Below are 22,235 nucleotides of genomic sequence, written 5' to 3' on the forward strand. Positions count from 1 at the left end.
CCAAAGTGCTGAGATTATAGGCGTGAGCCACCGCGCCCGGCCTGTTACAAAATTTTAAAAGTAGTAACATGATAGCATTACTGTTCGTTATACTCATTCTCTGATATCACCTGCTGGTATGAGAGAATCATAAAAAAAAAAAATCAATAAAAGGGACCTAATTTGTGAGACAAAGTTCTATATAGTGTGCTCAATTATGAAGAATTAAGACGAAGCTCTTCCTACAGAAAATATTGGACAAAGGTTGCTGTTGAATCTAAAAAAAAGGGGGTGGGACCTTAAACACTAATTTTAAATGAATACAAAAGTTCTGAAAAATAATATTTATGGTAAAATAGCTGCAGGTTAGTTTTCTCACCCAGTTGGGAAGTTGTGTGCACTCAGTACCAAGGACATTTCCACTGAGGCCCCCGGCCCCACGCTGGCCACAGCAGGCAGCCTCTACTTGGACTGTCTGCCTCTCCGCCTGTTTGACAGCCGAGTCATCATTCTCTCTGCACGTGGTAAACAAGACAAGCTTCTCAATTCATAGGGCTTGGTGGGTGGAGGTGGCTTTCCCTTCCTCTTGCGTGCTTTATTTGCACTCTTCTTCCTTCTAACTTCGCTGCAGGCAGCCCGCATAGGTGGCTTCAGAACTGGCCTGGTCATGGTGCTTGAGGCCTTAGCAGAAACTGGTAGGACTGCCGAGGTTAAAGGCATCAGGGCTGGCCTCCTGACTTTCTTCAGCCTCTGCACCCCAGACTCCTTCAGATACAGTCCCAGAAAGGCGCTCCTGGACTGGTATTTGTGGCGTAAAAACACTGAGTATTTTGAAAGATACTTTCTAATTACATCACTTGGCTTGGTTCGAATCCAAATGGACTGTTTTTCTGAAGCGTTTCTGTTTTTTTGCTGGAGAATAACTGGTTTATGAATCTTTTGGGGGAAACCTGGCATATGACTAGCTGTCATCTTCTGTTGAATTTTCTTTTTACTTTCTAGAAATTCACTTCTGACTGACTTTGAAGAGATTTTGGCAACACCACGATTTAGGAGAGTCAGCTGGGAATCACTATCCTTTGGAATCACCTGGGCATTCAGAACCTCAGGTTCATCCACAAACAGAGGAGATTTGTCACACTCTGCCGGCACTGTGGCCAGGGGTACCAGGGCAGAGCTCTGGTGTGTGTCATGTCCGTCTGCATCAGGGGTGTGCAGGAGGCTCCTGTTAAAACTTATCTCCACCCAGTTGCGCCTGTCCAACTCCGGGACCATCGTGTGCAGTGGTGGATTAACAATGATTTGCTTAATCAATGGCTCATAATAGTCAAAGATATCCCGCTGATATTTGCACATGAACCGCATCCCATCATCCCACCCATGTTGATTCAGCTTGGAGAGGTGGAGGCACTCATCATCCTTCATTTTCACATTCAAAGAAGACAGGATGCAGAGTAAGGCTTGGGGCTGTCCAGGCTTTGAGTCTTCAGTGCAAGTTGCAGGAAGCTCAACAGTCCCAATTCTGACTTTCTTTTTTGTTTTCCTGTCGCCCTGTAAACCCTTGCTTTTGGGCAAGTCCTCCTCTTGTCTAACTCTTTTTCTTTTCAATGAGGGGTAATTTGTGGACCTGGCCTGAGTTCCATGACTGCCTTTCACCATCTGGCACTGAGAAGACGTATGGCCCTTTTGCTTGGGAGGCCTCTCTGCTGCAGGCCTCTCTGCTGCAGGCCTCTCTGCTGCAGGATGGCATGGTTCATCTAAGGCCACTGAAAAGTCATTGGTATCTGAAATTCCTCCTGTGGTATCATCACCATCTGACTGAGCCTGAGTTGACACAGTGTCCTGTTTGAGGTCAGCCCAGGTCACCCTTTTTTTTTTTTTATTTGAAACAACTTTTTTGGTCTCACAGTCATCATCAAAGTAACAGTGGAAACGACCTTCCCTAAATTCCTTCACAAGAGCATTTATTTTTATGTCGTCTTCTCTCATGATCTGAGACCATGTTTTCCCCACAAATGAAGGAGGGACATGAGGCAGAGCTTCCAGAACAGGCTCGTCAGAATGACCTCCTGTGACCTCCTGTGCTTTGTCCAAATTCCTTACAGCATCAACTGTGAAAACTGAGCTCAACTGGGAATCGTGATTCTTTTCCTTCAGGTCAGAAGAGACCTTCTTCAATATGCCTCTTCTATTAACAGCTTCTTGAGGCTGGTCAGTGACAGACTGAAGAGAGGGATCATGCTGAAAATTCATCTCAGAACCGCAAGGTTCATAGCTCCTACTTTTTAGATCTGTCTGTTTTAACTTCAAAAGTTTTTTTTTATCAGCCCTTTGATGGATTACTGACTCGGGAGAGACACCACAATCCCCCGAAGAAACATGAGACTGACAGCTCTTACCTTTCAGGTTGGTATTTCTTAGATCTTTCCTGACTTCTTTGTGAGTTTTCTGTAGTCGGTGAGTCACTGGGTGAGAAGAGTGTTCCAAATTAAAATTTCCATTAGGACTAGAAGGTTCAGAGCTCTTATCTTCCGGGTCAATATATTTCACCATTTTTTTATCAGGCTCTTGTGACTGGTAAGTCATAAACTCATTAGAGGTGTCATCATGCAAATGTATTTCAGAACCACAAGACTGGCAACTTGAATCTCCAAGAATAATATAGTCTTTCTTCCGGTTTATGATTTTGAAAGTCTCTTTGCACTGGTTTGTCCCTGAAGGAGAAAGGGCTTCACAACTACATCCTACCTCAGAACCAAAAGAGTCACAGCTCTTATCTTCTATGACACATTCTGCATTTACACAGCTGATATCTTTGACAGTCATTGAAGGTGGGTCAGTCACTAACTGAAAAGGAATATCAGAATCAGAAATCACTTCACAATCACTATCACCGGGGATCAGATCCACAAGTACCACCTTTGGAAGATTTGTTTCTTTGACTGACCCTTGAGATGGGTTAACTACTATTTGAAAAGGGACATCAGAATCACACACCATTTCAGAATCACTAGGTTCACTGGTCTTGTCTTCCACATCAAGATGCTCTTCCTTCTGAAGGTGTGCTTCTCTGCAGGACCCATGAGTTTGGTCGACTTCTGACTGAAGATGAACACAAGAATCACATTTCACTTCAGAACCACAGAGTTTACAGTCCTCATTGTCCAGGTCATGATGATCCTTCTTTTGCAAGTTTATTTCTTGGACAGATACAGAAGATGGATCAGTCACAAACTGAACAGGAATATCAGAATCACAACTTACTTCAAAATCACCTAGCTTATAGCTCTTATCTTCCAGGTAAATACGATCTTCCTTCCACAGATTTATGTCTTTGACAGACTGCTGGAGCTGATCAGCCACTGACTGAAAAGAGTCAATGGAATCAAAACTTCTTTCAGGTCTATAACAATCACTGCTCTTATCTGCCAAATTAGCATGCTCCTCTTCCAACGTTTGTGGTTGCCTAATCACTGACTGAAGAGGAATATCTGAAACATAAATTATTTCAGACTCACTGGGTTCACAACCCTTATTATCCAAACAAACATGTTCCTCCCTCAGATGATGTATTTCTTTATTAGCCCCTTGAATTTTATTAGCCACTGACTGAAGAGGCTCATCAGAACCAAAATTTATTTTAGGATCACCAGGTTGGACAATCTTATTTTCCAAGTCAACATGCTCTTTCCAAAGGCTGACCTCCTTAACCCCTTCTTCCGACTGGCCAGCTACTGTCTGAAGGACATCAGAATCACATACAATTCCAAAACCCTTAGCTTCTCCCCTCTTATCATTCACATCAACTTCTTCATCCTTCCAAAGGCTTACTTCTTTAATGGTTTCTTGAAACTGGTTAGTCACTGACTGAAGAGGGTCATCAGAATCAACAGTTATTTCAGAATCACAACACTGATCATGCTTATGTTCCAGTTCAACATGCTCCTGCTCTGAAGCAGTTATGTGAGGTCGATTAGCTACTGACTGAACCAGGAAATCAGAATCCTTACTCACTCCAGAGCAACCATATGAGCTACTCTGAATGTCCAGGTCCACATGACCTTTATTCTCAAGGCTTGTTTGTTTAATGGCTACTTCAGGTTGACCAGTCACAGAATGAACAGAAACTGCAGTATCGTGTATTAATTTAGAACCAGTATGCTCATCAATCTTCTTTTTCAGGAGAATAGCTTCTTCCTTCCACTGATTTATTTTTTTAATTGCTTCCTGAAGTTGTTCAGAATCAAAAGTTATCTTACAATCAACTGATTTACTGTTTTTGTCTTTCAGATTAACATAGTTTTCAGCGAGTTGAGGTTGCTCAGTCATTGAATGAGGAGGGACATCAGAATCCAAAGCTATTTCAGAACCACTACACTTCTCATTCTTATTTTCTAGAACATGCTTCTGCTTTCCGCTTATTTTTTCAATAGCTACCTGAGGTTCAGTTACTGAATCATGAGGGACACCAGCATCTAAGTTTGTTACTAAGCCACTAAACTCGGCATTTTTACCATGAAACTCAGTACACTTTTCTTTTTGAAGCCATACTTCTTTAACAACTCCTTCAGGTTTGTGAGTCACTGATTGAAGAGCAGTATCAGAATTCAAATTTGTTCCAGAAACCCCCTCATTTTCTAAGTATGCATGCTCTTTTTTCTCAAGGTTTATTTCTTTAATGGGATCTCCAGAATGTCCAGTCATTGAATGAAAAATGGTATCATAATCCGAAGCTAATTCAGAATCAGCAGGTTCATTTTCCTTATCTTCTAAGCATGCCTGCTCCTCTTTCTGAGGATTTAGCTTTCTAGCAGTGACTTCAGGAGAACTGGTCACTGCATGAAGAGGTGCATAATAATCAGAAGTGATTTCAGAACCACAGGGTTCATCACTCTTCCTTCCTACGTGTCCGTACTCCTCCTTCTGAAGGATTACTTCTTTACCAGCTACTTCAGGTGGATCATTTCCTGAATGAAGAGGAATATCAGAATCAAAAGTTATTTCAGAAACACAAGATTCATTACTTTTATTTTCCAGATCAACAGTTTCTTCCTCATAAACAGCTACTTGAGGTTGGTCAACTACTGAACAAAGAGAAAGATCAGAATCAAACGTTATTTCAGAACTACTCGACTCACAGCTCTCATCTTCCAGGTCAATGTGTTCTTTTCTTTCAAGATCCAGCTGAGACTGGTCATTAACGGACAGAAGAGGGGGATCAGAATCAAAAGTCAGCTCGGAACTGGAGCATGCACAGCTCGTGACTTCCACGTCAACATTTAACTCTTCAAGACTTATGTCATCCAAGGCTTCTGGAGGCCGATCATTAGCTGACTGACAGAGAGATGCTTGAGAATCAAAACTCACGTTAGAAATGCTAGACTGAGCATTCTTATTCTCTAAGTCAATATCAGCGTCTGGGGGCTTTACTTCTTCAGCTGCTGCTTGAGAATGGTCAGCTACTAAGTGATCATCAGTGTGAAGACCCACGTCGGGACCAGGAGACTCACAGCTCACATCCATAAGGTCATCATTCTTCTCATTCAGAGGGTTTATTTCTTCAAGAGCCCTTGGGGGGTCATCTGTCACAGTTTCGGGAGAGACATAACAGTCCAGATGTGCTCTGGCACGCTTGGGTTTACACTTCTTATGTTTTGAACGGCCTCGTCTACCTTTCAGGTTCCTTCCTCTGATGGTCAGTTGGGGAGAATCAACTACTGACTGAAGAGAACCATCACAATCAAAACTTGTTTCAGAACAGCTCGATCCATAGTTTTTATCAACTAAGTCAATATGAACTTTCATTCCAAGACTTGTTTCTGGGGCAGCCACTGGTGGTAGATCAACAACTGACTCAAGTGGGAAAGAAGAATCGGCACTAACTTCCGAGCTACTAGAACCGTAGTTTTTATCAACCAAACCAATGTGTACCTCCTGAGGAAGGTCTATTTCTTGCACAGGCTGCTGGGAGTAGTCATCAGCGGACTGAAGTGAGGCATCAGAATCAAAATTCATTTCAGAAACACTAGACTCATAGCTCTGGTCAACCAGGCTGACACGTACTGCATTCTGAAGACTTACTTCATTAACAATGACTTGGGATTGGTTGGCAACCAAGTGAGGAGGGGCCTCACAATCAGAATTTATTTCAGAAGCATAATGTGGATTATTCTTATACTGCAAGTCAGCAGGTGCTTCCTGGGAAAGATGTGTTTCTTTGGTAGCAACTTTCAACTGATCATTCAGTGAACAAAGAGAGGAACTGCAACTGAAATTCATTTCTGGATCTCTGGATTCATAGTTCCTCTCTTCTTGATCAGTCTCTTGGTGTTGATCAGATGCTGACTGAAGGGAGCTACAATCAAACTTCATTTCAGGACTCACTGAACATTTCTGTTTCACAAAGGCTGACTTGTTAAAAATCGTATGTTTTTCTTCTTGGGTACAATCCATATTAAAGGATTCCTCATGATACTTTGGAATGGAATCATCCAAGATACCTTTATTAGAAGGCATGTCAGTTTTATTCAGGTTTAATGCTGAGTTTTCTGCTAATTCAGAAGGAGATTCGACTCTTAAGGGAGCCTCAGTACCCATACATTCTTGGAATTTAAAGCCAGGTAACAGAGTTTTACCATGAGATTTTACATCTTTGTGTACAACCACTTTATCTGAATTCATACATAAAGATTTTCTATTTGATTCCTTTGGTTTCTGATATGAAACTGAAGGCGCTTCCAGATGGGGTGATGACTCAGGATTTCTAGAGATCCTGTCTGGCTGTTCAAGGTATCCATCAACTTTGTTTGGGTCACATGTGCTAACTAAATCCAAACTGGTTGCTGATGGTAGCTTAGTCGTGTGAGCTGTAACCAGTCTATCGTCAGAACTGGCAGGTGGACAACTTGCAGGAGCATTGCAAATCACTGGGGGACGAAGTAAGTTGTTTCCAATATTTGAAGCTTGACCAAAATCTACTGGATTACATTTTCTCACACCAGTCCCAATTTTATGATCAAACTCCAAAGGCTGCTGCTGTCCCTTCTCCAGTTTTTGAATAACAGATGGTCGAACTGAAAGCTCCTTTGTACATTCCTGAGATTGACTTGACGTGGCGCGCAACTCCTCACTGCCTTCGGAGCCCTTAGAGGGTGTCTCTCCTCTGGCCCCGGTGTCCTCCTCAGCCTCCTCCTCAGAAACATGGTCATCCACAGGCAGTACTTCAGCAGGCGACGCAGTGTTCACAAGCATCTCATTTTGCACTGATCTAAAAAGAAAAGGGGGGAAATCCATAAATACATTCTAATATCCACTTTAAAAGTTTAAATAAAGGCTTAATAAATGTTGTTTTCTTTCTATTCTGGACTATCCCTAAAGGATGGAGTCAAGGAGATTATCCAGTTTGTATACCATGGGGCTTCGGGGAGATCATGCAGAGGATGGAGATGGCACCACCAGGGGCACTTAAGTACAGATGGCTCCTAAATATGAAAAGCCAAATAAAACCAAGTACCACTTATCAGCTGTCAGAGTGGTAAGTAGCAAAGAGTTTCACACAGATTACTTAACATTGTATGCTTCAGTTTCTGCCTCCACGAAAAGGGAATAATAACACGAGTTTCTGAATAAACTAAACTTTTTAAATATCAGTGCATTACTTGCAACAAATGTACCATATTAATGTTAATAATAAGGAAACTTGGTGAGCAAGTGTAACAGAAAACTCTCTGTATCATTTCCTCAATTGTTCTGTTCATTTAAAATTCTTTATAGTAGTTAAAAAAAATATATAAGATAAATGAAAATAATTACACCTAAAACACTTACTAACTCTTTTTTCTTTTTTGCAGTTGAAGCAAGACATTAATGATGGTCTTGCAAGATTGGGTGTCTCGGTATTAACTTTTTCAATTTGAGAGATGCCAAGATTGTCTACAAGAACATACATATGTGTGTCAGCCACACACAACTTTCCTTTTTTAACATGAGTATTACTGTTACTAATTTTCCCACAGAAATTTATCTTAATGGTAATTTGGAATTTGGAAAATAAAATTAATCTTGCATCAAAATACTCTTGATGGAGCAAAAATAAATTCTGTACTTTTCATCCCTCTAAACTCGACTCAGGAAATCGTAGCACAATTACCAATTCACTCTACTTTTTTCAAAACCCTAGACTATCTCCATTTGTCTTACGAACAATTACAACATTCTCAAAACTAATTTTGTAACATGCAGCTAAGAAAAGGAAGAAAAGAAAGTAGATCATAAAATTAAATAAGCTGGTAACTTCCAAAACAGTAAAAAATGCCATCTGAATGTCTTGATTTGCATCTATATTTGTGCATGTTTAACATTCATAGCTGAATCATAACCCATATTTCGTCTTTTGTACTAACTTTACAACAACAACAAAAAAAGTCGATCAAAAATCGAACCATTAAAAATTAAAAATCCAGCCGGGCTCGGTGGCTCAGACTGTAATCCCGCGCCTTTGGGAGGCTGAGGTAAGTGGATTGCCTGAGCCCGCGGGTTTGAGACCCACCTGGGCAGTGAGACCTCACCTCTACAATAAATCAAAAAATCAGCTGGGCGTGGTAGCGCACGCCTGTAATTCCAGCTACTCGGAAGGCTGAGGCAGAAGGATTGCCGGAGCCCAGCAGGCGAGGCTGCGGTGGCCGGGAGCAGCCACTGCACTCCAGTCTGGCGACAGAGTGAGACTCCAACTCAAAAAAAAAATAAAAAAAATTAAAAATCACTCTTTTGGCCAGGTACAGTAGCTCAGCACTTTGGGAGGAGGATCACTTGAGCACAAGAGTTCAAGACCAGCCTGGGCAACATAGGAAGACCTTGGTTCCACAAAAAAAAAATTTTTAATTAGCTAAACATGGTGTTGTGCACCTATAGTCCCAGCTACTCAGGAGGCGGAGGATTGCTTGACTCCAAGATTTTGAGGTTGCAGTGAGCTATGATCACACCACTGCATGCTAGCCTGGAATAAAGAGATCCCATCTCTAAAACAAAGCAAAACACAATGGATACTTGTATACCTAACCCTTGACTGTACCCCACAATTTTAAAATAAAAAATATATTTTTTTAAAAAATAGGCCGGGCTCGGTGGCTCAGTCTGTAATCCTACACTTCGGGAGGCCAAGGTGAGTGGAATGCCTGAGCCCACAGGTTCGAGACCCACCTGGGCAACTTGGCAAGACCTCATCTCTGCAATAAATAAAAAAAAAAAAATAGCCAGACATGGTAGCGCGGCGCCTATAGTTCCAGCCACTTGGAAGGCTGAGGAGGAAGGACAGCCAGAGCCCAGCAGGTGGAGGCTGCATTGGCCGGAAGCGGCCACCGCACTCCAGTCTGGGTGACACACTGAGACTCCAACTCAAAACAAAAACAAAAACAAAAACAAAACTTCTCATCAACAAAGGTACCTGCACAATGAATATTTGTACACCTAACCCTTAACTGTACCCCACAATTTTAAAATAAAAAATATATATTAAAAAAAAACACAGCAAAACAGCCAATCTTTTATATAACTCTTCAGCTAAATTTTAAAATTATTTATAAATAAAGTTATCTATCAAAATCTATGACATATAGCCAAAACGAAAACTTTACCCTTCTAAAAATTTTCATTTTAAAAAAGAATTAGTAAATACTACTAACTGAGAATCTGATTCCAGAAGATGGAAACATAACAACCAAATTGCCCCCATACAAAGTTAAGAGTGGCCGGGCTCTGTGGCTCAGCCTGTAATCCCAGCATTTTGGGAAGCCAAAGTGAGTGGACTGTCTGAGCCCACAGGTTCGAGACCTGCCCGGGCAACTTGGCGAGACCTCATCTCTACAATAAATCAAAAATTAGCGGGGTGTGGTAGCAAGCGCCTGTAGTTCCAGCTACCTGGAAGGCTGAGGCAGAAGGAACACTGGGGCCCAGCAGGTCGTGGCTGCGGTGGCCGGGAATGTGCCACTGCACTCCAGTCTAGGTGACAGAGTGAGACTCCGACTCAAATAAAAAAAAGTAAGAGTAATACATTAAGAAAAAGGAAAAACTAATGAATAAAAAACAAAAAACAAGGCCAGGGCCGGTGACTCAGCCTGTAATCCCAGTACTTTGGGAGGCCAAGGCGAGTGGATTGCCTGAGCCCGCAGGTTCGAGACCAGTCTGGGCAACTTGGTAAGACTTTGTCTCTACAATAAATAATAAAAAATTAGCTGGGTGTGGTAGCACGCGACTATAGTTCCAGCTGCTCAGAAGGCTGAGGTGGAAGGATAGCCGGAGCTCAGCATGTCGACGCTGGGGTGGCCATGAGCATGCTACAGAACTCTAGCCTGGGCAACGGAGTGAGAATCAAGCTCAAAAGAAAAAAAAAAATGAATGAAACAAAAACAAAGCAAGAGTTGATTTTCAGGAAAGCTATAACAATAGAAAAACCTACGATATCTAGACAAAGGGAGAAAAGACATTTATTTTTTTAAAAACCCCTAAACCCTATAATGTAGAAAGCTTATATACATAATAAAGTAGTATGGGGAATGGGATTTTTTTTAAAAATCATGCAAAGGAAATGGTATCCAAAATCAGATATATACACACACAAATACACAGACTTAGTTTATGAATCAAGTGATGACATTTTATATCAGTGGGGACAATTAAAGATACATGTATTAAAAATTAAAAAGCCCTGCCCACATATAAAAACAAATTTCAGGAGAATTTAAAATATTTAAAAGAAGAAACAAGGGCATGGAGAAACAGGCACAAAAAACCCCACAACGAACGCTTAATTTCTTTATGATAAAAATAATATATCCAGTTAAAAGAAACACAACAGACTCTGAAAAAAGTGTTTAACACTTTAACATACAAAGGACTATCCTCTATACTCAAATATTGCTTACAAATCCAATAATTATATACCAATAACTCAACAGAAAAATGGGCAAAGTGTATGAACAAACATCTCATAGGATAAAATACAGACAGTCAACATACAAGTAAGTTCTACTTTACTCATAAATAAAAGCAGGCTAATTATGAGATACACTTTTGGGCCTATTATGTTGGGGGGGAAAGAAGCTGAAGATCCCACAGTTAGCAAGAGTGGCAAGAAATGAGCATGCTCTTATACAACTGGTATGAGCACAAATACATATAGTCTTGTAAGAAATGTCTAGAGATGATTTAAATGTCCATCACAACTGGAGCAACAAAATAAATAAATAACAACAGATTAAAACCCACAGAGTAAAAGAAATATCCATGTGCCTATAATGATACAAATAAATACCTTAATAAATAAATGAGGGAACAAGTAAAGCTCTTCTGTATGGTAGGATTTTGATTAAGAATCATTAATGAATGCTTAAAATAAGTAGGTAAAAGAGAAACAAGATATTTAAATAATCTCAAAGTTCTTTCCTGCAAGATTCTTATTAATTACAACAGGAAAAATAGTAATCTTATGATGGAGTAACTTGGAACACAGTACCTTAATCAAGTGACCCAGGTTACCATCACCCCCAGTGATAAAGTAACACCATGTGCCTCCTGATTCATACACTGAGAAGGGCACAACATAATTTCTGAGATATTTGTGCCCAAAATGCATAACCTAAGTTTTATCATACAAAGACATCGGGCAGACATAAACTGAAGGTTTAATATAACTAGCCAGTACTTTTTAAAAACGTGCCAAGGTCGCCAGACTCCAAGTTATTCTATCATAATCCCAGCACTTTGGGAGGCCAAGGAGAGTGGACTGCCAGACCCCGTGGGTTCGAGACTCGCCCAGGCAACTTGGTGAGACCTCGTCTCTACAATAAATCAAAAAAATTAGCTGGGCATGGTAGCGCATTCCTGTAATTCCGGCTATTTGGAAGGCTGAGGCAAAAGGATCGCTGGAGCCCAACAAGTCGAGGCTGCGATAGCCAGGAGCATGTCACTGCACTCTAATCTGGGCGACAGAGCAAGACATCAACTCAAAAAAAAAAAAAAAAAATCTCATTTCTCTTTCTAACCTGTGAATGAAAAATAAATAGCATCACAACATTGAAAGTCAATGGCCAAGCCGGGCTCGGTGGCTCAGCCTGTAATCCCACGCCTTTGGGAGGCTGAGGTGAGTGGTTTGCCTGAGCCCACAGGTTCGAGATCCACCTGGGCAACTTGGTGAGACCTCATCTCTACAATAAATCAAAAATGAGCTTGGGCATGGTAGCATGCGCCTGTAGTTCCAGCTACTTGGAAGGCTGAGGCGGAAGGATCGCTGGAGCCCAGCAGGTTGAGGCTGCAGTGGCCAGGAGCGCCCACTGTACTCCAGTCTGGGAGACAGAGTGAGACTCCAACTCAAAAAAAAAAAAAGAAAGTCAAAGGCCTATTTTAAAGAAAAGTCTGCAGGGCCTGGTGCAGGGCCTCATGCCTGTCATCCAAGCACTTTGGGAGGTCTAAGCGGGAGGATCACTTGAGCCCAGGAGTTTAAGACCAGCCTGGGCAACATCATGAGACCTTGTCTCTACAAAAATAAGTTAATATAAATTAAAAAATAAAAAGTGCCAAGGTCAAAAAAACCACAAGGAAGCTGGATGCGCAGTGGCTGACAACTGTAATCCCAGCACTTTGGGAGGCAGAGGTAAGAGGATTGCCTGAGCCCACAAGTTTGAGACCAACCTGGGCAACAAGGAGAGACCTTGTCTCTACAATAAATCAAAAAATTAGCTATACGTGGGGACACACACCTGCATTTCCAGTTACTTGAAAGGCTGAACAGGAAGGATCACCTGGGCCCAGCAGGTTAAGGCTAGGGTGACCATGAATGAGCATGCCACCACACTCCAGCCTGGGCAACAGAGTAAGATTCCAACTCAAAAAAAATTTAAAAAAGAAAAGTCACAAGGAAGACTGAGGACCTATGCAAGATTAAAGGAGACTACGGAGATGTGATAACTAAATACAATGTGTGACCCTGGATTGAATCCTGGTGCCCAAAAGGATATGGGTGAGACAACCGACAAAATCTAAATGAGGTCTGCAGGTTAACTAACAGTGTGGTATCAATGTAGTTTTGTTGTTTTTTGTTTTAACTGGCTCCCTCTAAACAGGGTTTGGGAGTGTTCTTCTTTTTGGTTTATATTCTAGAGAGCAGGTCTCACTGTGCTACCAAGGCTAGAGTGCAGTGCCTACTCATAGGTAGAGTTACGAAGTTCAACATCCTCGAATCCCTGCAGTCAGATGATCCTCCAATCTCATCTGTAATTTTCTAATTTTGATCACTGTACAGTGGTTATTTTAGACTTAATATTCATGGAAACAAGGGGAAGGTGACACAAGAATTTCTTATACTATTTTTGCAACATTTTTGTATGCCTGAAATTATTCCAAAATGGAAAGTTAAAAAATATTTTTAAGGTCCATAAGTTCTGACCCAGAACTCCAAATTCTAGGAATCTTACCTTAGAAAGAGTTGCATGTAGGTAAAAGTCTGTTGAAGCACTGCTTATCAGAGTTATAAACTGAAAATTTATACTGACCTCAGGATAGGCTAATTCTACCTTTCCACCAGCTAAGAAGCCACATTTTTTTTCTCTCTAACTTCTCCCCATTAGAACATTTTTACCTTTTCAGTCGGGCATGGTGCCCTCACGCCTATAATCTCAGTACTTCAGGAGGGAGGCAGAGGTGAGAAGACTGCCTGAGCTCAGGGGTTTGAAACCACCCTGGGCAACTTGATGAGACCTCATCTCTACAACAAGCCAAAAAATTAGCTGGGCATGGTGGCGCACACCTGTGGTTCCAGTTACTTGGAAGACCGAGGCGGAAGGATCACCTAAGTCTAGCAGGTTGAGGCTGTGGTAGCTATGAGCATGCTACTGCACGCCAGCCTGGGTGACAGAGTGAGACTCTGACTCACAAAATAAAAATATAAAAAACATTTTCACCATTTCTAAGTTAGTAAGTTGCAAAGCAGTTGACAGTTTTATCCACTTACTAGTGCACATACATCTCAGCTAGCTCTGCGCAGATGTGCTAGTGATCTATTTTGCCTTATCTTATATAATGGAGCTGCAGACTGTATTTAATCTGATTTTTCTACCAATATTTTCTTTAATGTAGGACATTTAAAAATTTTATCAAAATAATTATTTATATTAAAACAACCAAAACAAATCGATCCAAAAAAAGCTATCAAGGTATTGACAGACTATAAAAAGAACCAATTCTATCTAATACTCTCCTATTAAGTTGGCAAACATCAATGGAACCGATCCAGCTTCAACTTTGACTATCTTTATTCTGCAGCTCTCACCAGCTTTTCTGTTACTAACCTTTTTAAAACTACTTTTATTCCCATCTTTTCCCCCTGCTTAATCCCATGGCATAAAACAACTGACTGGTATAATTATTTGTTGGCCTAAGGCTTACATTTAGGAAAAATCATTATGTAGTTCGTATCTTCTGTGGTGAGATTTCTTAGTTAAGCTAAGAAAAATTAAAAATTGCAAATGGAGGTTACTAAAACCTCACTTTTTATTTTTTGACCCAAAGATTCACTTTGAGAAGTACTGGGATATGAACACAAACACCTACGGTAGTATGTAACCATGTATGAGTATTGTTCCAATCGGCTGCTCACCTGTTTTCTTCGCCATGGGACGGGTGGTGCCGCAGCACATCCTGCAGGAAGCGTTCCATGAGACTGCTGGTGCACATTCGATTTCTGCTCTCTCTGGTCAAACTTCTGTGCTGACCACTGAACAAGTGCTATAGAGAAAAAAGAAACCAAGCATTTTTAAATGGGTAATACTCATTAATAGTGAGAGTTTCACAAAATGGATGTATTTATGTACTTCTGGTTGAATTTTAAGCTGATAGCTTTTATATAAAGCAATTCTGAAATTTGCATTAAACACTGTAAGAACATTTTCCCCTTAGATATAGTCATTACATTATTCCAAATGTATCTTAAGAATATCATTTAAAATGCAGGTGATTTATGCAAAAAAAAAAAAAGATACTATTATCACAGTGTAACAAAAACTGGGAACCCCGTAAGTGTCTAACAGTGAAATCCTTCAATTATAATAGGCCCTAAGGTGTAATGCTATACAGCTGTGTTAATACAAAAAAATTTTAATAGCATGGAGAAATGTAACATATTAAGAGAAAAATGGGGGATGCAAAAATCGCATGTATGGTTTTATCTCAAACTGCAGTTTTAAATATATGGACAAGTAAGTGGAAGACAATACAGTGGCTCCCCCATATCCGTGGGAGACACGTTTCAAGACCTCAGTGGACACCTGAAGCCGCAAATAACACTGAGCCTTCTATACACTGAGCCCTCTATACTAGGCTTTTCCCTACACATACACACTTATAAGATTTAATTTATAAATCAGGTATAGTAAGAGATTAACAACAATAACTGATTATGAAATAAAACCATTAACAATATACTGCAACAAAAGTAAAGTAAGTGTTCCTAAGTATAAGCACTGTGATACGCAAAGTCGACCTAGTGACAGAGATGCTACAGTAACTCCTGGATAGGAGCATGAGCAGCAAGAACGTGCTGGACACAGGAAAGATGCACGTCCTGGGTGGGTGAGGAACAGCACACAATTCCATCACACTAAGAAAGATGCGAGATTCATTCACGCATTTACTCCTGCAATGTTCTATTTAATATTTTCAGGCCATAATTGACTGTGGATAACTGAAACCAATCATGGGTAAGAGGGGGATTACTGTATGCCAAAATCTTAAAAACATTTAGATCTGTGTATTATAGGTGATTTTTAAATTTTTTCTTATAAATTCTTACACTTCTCAATGAGTAAATACTTTTAAAAATAAAAATCTGTTAAAAGAGAGAACAAGGTTGGATTACTGTATTAAATAATCAGAGATTAATTCACAAAAAGGTCTTGATTTTCCTTCAAAAATTATGTCTTGCCTTAAACAGAATATTAAAATAAATATACTAACACTTTGGGAGGACGAGGTGAGTGGACTGCCTGAGCCCACGGGTTTGAGACCAGCCCGGGCAACTTGGCGAGACCTCGTCTCTACAATAAGTCACTAATTAGCCAGGTGTGGTATCGCAAGCCTGTAGTTCCGGCTACTTGGAAGGCTGAGGTAGAAAGATTGCCAGAGTCCAGCAGGTCAATGCTGGGGTGGCCATGAGTTTGCCACTGCACTCCAGCCTGGGCAACCAAGTGAGATTACAACTCAAAAATAAATAAAATATACTAAATTTTTCTGCTTTGTAATTCCCTTCACAGTTAGAAACATTCTGTTCTTAATATTATTTAGTGGACCAATAAGGATGGAAAAGCCTGACCCCTATCAGACACCTATGAGTGCCCAATACAGTGCTACTCTATAGACTCACACTCACTGAACTTTCACTGAGTAGGAATACTGTCCCCTTCTGATGTGAAAAGATTAAAGTGAACTGCCTGCAGTGTCTTGCCAGCAAGCAGCATGGTCAGGGCTGGAATCTGGGTCTAGTCTAATGCTAACGCTCTTGCATTGCAGCACATCAGCACTGATGGCAGATTTCCAACATGTTATTTACAATTTAATAACATTTTAATGTAACAATACTTAGAAAAGTGATGTTTTAAACATCATGGTAAAGGTGTCAAAAGAATTGAGATCAGGTTAGTAGCTCCTGACCCCTACTGCAACTCTTGGAGTACTTCCTTCCATGTTGCCCTCCGGTCTACACTAGTACTCCTAGCCCCAAGAACAACCTAAGTATGACACTCTCAAAGTCTTCCTGTGGTCCAGCACCCACGACAGAGTTACAATGCCTGGTGGCTGAAGGAGAAAAGTACACCAGGGGACAAATAAAGACTCAATTAAAATCCAACCTTGTCCTCTCTGTCAAGGAAAAAAAAAACGTGAATGGAAAACTACATTTACATGAGCTGCAGTAACTACTATATTGTATGCCCCAGAAGGTGACAGTTCCCTTAGATTTTCTGAATTCACGTATAACATAAAGTATGCAAATCATATGCATACAGCTCAATAAACTGTCACAAAGTAAACATATCCATGTCATCTATCCATGAAAAACTAACAAGCACCCAAAAATCCTTCACGTCCCATCCCAATCTAATACCTCTTCCCCCTTTTCCAACAGTAATTGTTGCCTAATTTTTGATACTATAGGTTTGAAAATCTCCAAAATTTGCCAGGCATGGTGGTTCAATCCTGTAATCTCAGCACTTTGGGAGGCAGAGGCAAGAGAACTGTCTGAGATCAGGGGTTTGAGATCAGTCTATGCAACTTGGTGAGACCTCATCTGTATACTCAGTAAAGAAAAACAGCAAGGTGCTGTAGCTCATGCCTGTAATCCCAGCAACTTTGGGAGGCCAAGGCGAGAGGACTGCCTGAGCTCAGGGGTTTGAGATCAGCCTGGGCAACATGGTGAGACCTCATCTCTACAATAAATAAAAAAATTAGCTGGGTGTGGTGGCGCACGCCTGTAGTTCTAGCTACTTGGAAAGCTGAGGCAGAAGGACTGCCTGAGCCCAGGAGGTCAAGGCTGTGGTGGCCATGAGCATGTACTACACTCCAGCCTGGGCAAGAGTGAGACTCTGACTCAAAAAAAAAAAAAAAAAAATCAAGAAAAACTAGCTAGGTGTGATGATGCATACTTGTAGTCCCAGCTACTTGGAAGGCTGAGGTGGAAGGATCACCTAAGCCCAGCAGGTTAAGGCTGCAGTGGCCATGAGCATGCCACTGCATTCCAGCCTGGGCAACAGAGTGAGACTCCGACTCAGAAAAAAAAAAAGTTTCCAAAATTTAGAGAGTCACAGACCTATTCTTTGGCATTCAGCTTCTTCCACTCTATCTTGTATTTGTGATATTCATCTGTAATAGCTATAATCTGTTTGCTTTCATTTTTGCATAATATGCCATTGCATGCATATACCTTATTTTATTTATCTATTCTACTCTTGATGAACATTTGTGTTGTTTCCAACTTCTGGCCATTTCTGATAATGCTGCAACCTTCCTATCTATTTCTTGGTGCCAATGTGCATGCATTTTTGTTGAGTATACTGTCAGGAGTGAACTTGAGGATTGCAATATTTGCAAGTGTTCACTTTAGCACCCACTGCTGAACACTTCTTCCAGGGGTTGTACAATTTATATTCCTACCAGCAGTGTGCCAGTTTCCACTGCTCCACTTCCTCATCGACCATGGTACAGCCAGTCTCTCTAATTTTAGCTACTGTGGAGGGTACTGAATGTTGCATCACCGTGGCCTCAATTTGCAATTTCTGAGATGGTTTTTCACTTTTGCTGGCCATCTGGGCCACCTCTTCTACAACGGGTCTCAAGTCTCTTACTGTTTTTCAAATGGAGGTCCTGTCTCTTTCTTACTGACGTGTAGGAATTCCTTGTTTATTCTGGACACCAGCCCTTTGTTCAATCATGCTTCAAGCACCATCTTCCTCTCTGTGGCTTGTCTTCTCACTTTCTTAATCATCCTCAATTGTTTCTTAACTTTACTTCGACCCTGTTTATCTTTTTTTCCCTTTGTCAGTCCTTTCTGTGGCCAGAAATCTCTCCCTATCCTCAAAGTCATAAAGATGATTTGTTTCTATTAGCTTTACTGTTTTACCTACAAATTGATTTTTATACACAGGATCATTTTGTATTCAATAGTTTCCTTTTCTCCCCCACATGAATACTCAATTGATTCAGTATCAATTATTGAAGAAAGTCTTGTGCTTATGCAGTGTCACTGCTGTCACAAATCAAATATCCAGAGTTGCATCTGTTTCTGGAGTTTCTGGCTCATTCCCATTGTCTTTCTTTTTTTTATTTTTATTTTTTATTTCAAGATGTGGGGTACAATTCAGGGTTAGTTATACAATTGTTTATTATGCAGGTGCCCTTGTTGATGAAGTATGCCCGTCCCTCCCCTGGCAGTTTCCCTCAACCGCCAATCCCATTCCCCCTCCCCTGGCAGTTTCCCACCACTGCCAATCCCTTTCTTATAATATGAGAATTGTTCAAGCTCCGCCGCTTATAAGTAAGAATATATGATACTCTATTTTTTTTGTTTTTTTTTCTGAGTTGGAGTCTCACTCTGTCACCCAGACTGGAGTGCAGTGGCACACTCCCGGCCACCGCAGGCTCGACCAGTTGGGCTCCAGCGATCCTTCCGCCTCAGCTCAGCTAATTTTTTATTTATTGTAGAGATGAGGTCTCGCCAAGTTGCCTGGGCGGGTCTCGAACCCATGGGCTCAGGCAATCCACTCGCCTTGGCCTCCCAAAGTGCTGGGATTACAGGCCGAGCCACCGAGCCGGGCCATACTCTGTTCTTTATTTCTGTGAGAGATCACTGAGTATAATAGACTCTAAACCCATCCAAGTTGCTGCAAAGTCCGTATGTTTGTCCTTCTTTAGGCTGCATAATACTCCATTGTGTATATATACCACATTTTTTATCCAGTTCAGCTTCGATGGACAGTGTGGTTGGTTCCATATTTTTGCTATTGTGAATAGAGCTACAACAAACATGTGTGTTTATGGTAGAATGACTTGAGTTCCTCCAGGTATATTCCCAATAGGAGGATTGCTGGGTCATACAAAGGTCAATTTCTAATTCTTTCAGAAATCGCCATACTGTCTTCCAAAGAGATCGGACTAGTTAACATTCCCACCACCAGCAGTGTAGAAGCGTTCCTTTTTCTCCGCATCCTCGCCAGCATCTGTTGTTGTTTGTTTTATTGATAGCCATTTTTACTGGGATTAGGTGGTATCTCAATGTGGTTCTGATTTGCATTTCTCTGATGATGAGTGAGGCTGAGCACTTTTTCACGTGTCTGTTGGCTGCCCGTATATCCTCTTTTGAGAAATGTCTATTCATGTCTTTTGCCCACTTTTTAATGGGGTCACTCCCATAGTCTTTCTAATTTGCACCAAGACTGCACTATCTTAACGATTACAGTTTAGTATGTTTTAACATCTGATAGAAGACATCCTCTTCCTTGGTCTTAAGAACATCCTGGTTCTTCTTAGCCTTTTACATTCCCACAGTTTTAAAACTGGCTTAACTTTCATTAAAAGAAAAAAAAACTTCTGAGATTTTGACCAGAATTACATTGGATAAATATAAAATTTAGGCAGAATCAACATAATTAAATTTAAATTTTTGTTTTCTTTTTAAAATCTATTACTGTTCTTGCCTGTACAATATCCCTTTTTCTTTTCTTTCTTGTCTTCTTGTGAACTGTGTTTCATGACTTCAATTTTCCCTTCCTGTTAACTGAGTAGTTAGTTTCTGACTCTTTTCCTAGTCTACTATTAGTAACATATAAAAAGGAACCCTGAGCTACCAAAATATACAATTACTTGTGACTTTGCTTCATGCATTTTGCAAGGTCCTTAGACAGTGACCCTCAACTCCCTCCCAAGCTCCATGCCACTGTGCTCACCCGCATATCACCCAGCATTCACTAGAGCACCTCCATATTTACCTGTCCACCGCTCTTCATTACTTCCAGCATCTCTGAGCTTCCAGCTGGAATCATTTTCCTTCTGCCTGAAGAACTCCTTTTTAGTTTTTCCTTTAGGGAGGGTCTGCTGGTGACAAATTCCCTTAATTTTTATTTCTGAAAATATTTTTATTTCACCTTATTACAAGATACTTAGTGAGTACAGAACTCTAGGTGGTGATGGTTTTCTTTTGGTTGCCAATGTTTCTGCTGAATACGCCACTAGATCTGGGACCCATATTTCTTCACTGTCTTAATAGTTCTCCAGAGCCTTGAAACACAAGGCTGCAAAAATCCTCAACAAATATTATCAAACCAAATTGAGCAACATACATAAGGGGGACCCAAAAAAAATCCAACATTTATAAAAAATTGTGTATTTATTTTTACATAATTAAACTTCAGTCACCTTCAAAGTACTCTCCATTTGATGTAATACATTGATCGAGACACTTTCCACTGCTCAAAACAGTTTTAAACTCATCAATTTTGGTGCTTCTGCCATGCTTTTTTCAACTCTTCTACGCTGGCAAAATGTTTCCCTTTGAGGACTTTGTTCATCGGGGAAACAAAAAAAAAACTGTGCTTGGGGTGAGACTGGGTGAATAGGGAGGTCATGATGTTTTTTGTCAAAAACTGCTGAACACTCAGTACGGTGTGGGCAGGGTGTGGGCAGGTTGTTCATGTAAATCATCCAACAAGAAATGGGCAAATACATTCAAAGAATCTACAAAAAAATTCAATGAAGCTGAATGTAGCCTCTCACAACACCACTAGCTGATGCCAGCGGGGTCCCAGAACACTTACTTAGCGAGGGAAGCCTGTACAAGGGGCCTGCCCTCCAAAAAATAATTCTAGATTTTTTGGGTCCCCCTCTCCCCTTATAAAAAGAATTATATACCATGACCAAGTAAGGTTTATACCAGAAATGCAAGATCAGCTTTAACATCTGAAAACCAATCAATGTAATAGCTATAGATTGATCTGCATTCTCCCAAAATGCATATGTTCTAAGCCCTAATGTGGGCTTAGATAGGGCTTTTAGGAGGCAATTTAGGTTAAATGAAGTCATAAGGGTAGGGGTTCCTTGTTCCATAGGACTGGTGGGCTTACAAGGAGAAGACGCAAAATCACCCTCTCTCTCTACCAGGTGAAGACACAGTGAGAAGGCAACTCTCCACAAGCCAGAAACAGAACCTGCGTCAGCTAGCACCTTGATCCTGGACTTCCCAGTCTTCAAACTAGGAGGAATTAATTAATGCTATTTAAGCCACCCACACTCTATGGTATTTTATCATGACAGCCTGAGCTGACAAATACAACATATTAAAAAATAAGCTGGGTGTACTTGCTCATGCCTGTAATCCCAGCACTTTGGGAGGCGGAGGCAAGGATTGCCTGAGCACATGGGTTGGAGACCAGCCTGGACAACATGGAGAGATCTCGTCTCTACAATAAACCAAAAAATTAGCTGGATGGTGGTGGAATTACACCTGTAATTCCAGTTATTTGGAAGGCTCACCTGAGCCCAGTGGGCCAAGGCTATTGTGGCTATGAGCATGCCACTGCACTCCAGCCTGGGCAACAGACTGAGACTCTGACCAAAAGAAAAATAATAAAGTTGGGCACAGTGGCAGCTCATGTCTGTAATCCCAGCACTTTGGGAGGCAGAGGCAAGAGGACTATCTGAGCCCAGGGGTTCAAGACCTGGGCAAC

The 22,235-nt window shown here is 40.9% G+C and overlaps 1 protein-coding gene across 1 annotated transcript; it reads right to left on the reverse strand.

The window, feature by feature from the left end:
- Positions 1-271: 271 nt before the first annotated feature.
- On the reverse strand, positions 272-20,555 carry ZDBF2 (zinc finger DBF-type containing 2). Its single transcript, XM_008060611.1, has 3 exons — positions 20,502-20,555; positions 14,627-14,754; positions 272-7,246 (listed from the first exon to the last, which is right to left on the reverse strand). Exons 1-3 carry the CDS (start codon positions 20,553-20,555, stop codon positions 442-444), a joined length of 6,987 nt encoding a protein of 2,328 aa, XP_008058802.1. The 3' UTR covers positions 272-441.
- Between the last annotated feature and the right edge of the window lie 1,680 nt (positions 20,556-22,235).

Source organism: Carlito syrichta, unplaced genomic scaffold (assembly GCF_000164805.1).
Source record: "Carlito syrichta isolate Samal-C Ts95f unplaced genomic scaffold, Tarsius_syrichta-2.0.1 Scaffold304675, whole genome shotgun sequence".
Classification (NCBI taxonomy): domain Eukaryota; kingdom Metazoa; phylum Chordata; class Mammalia; order Primates; family Tarsiidae; genus Carlito; species Carlito syrichta.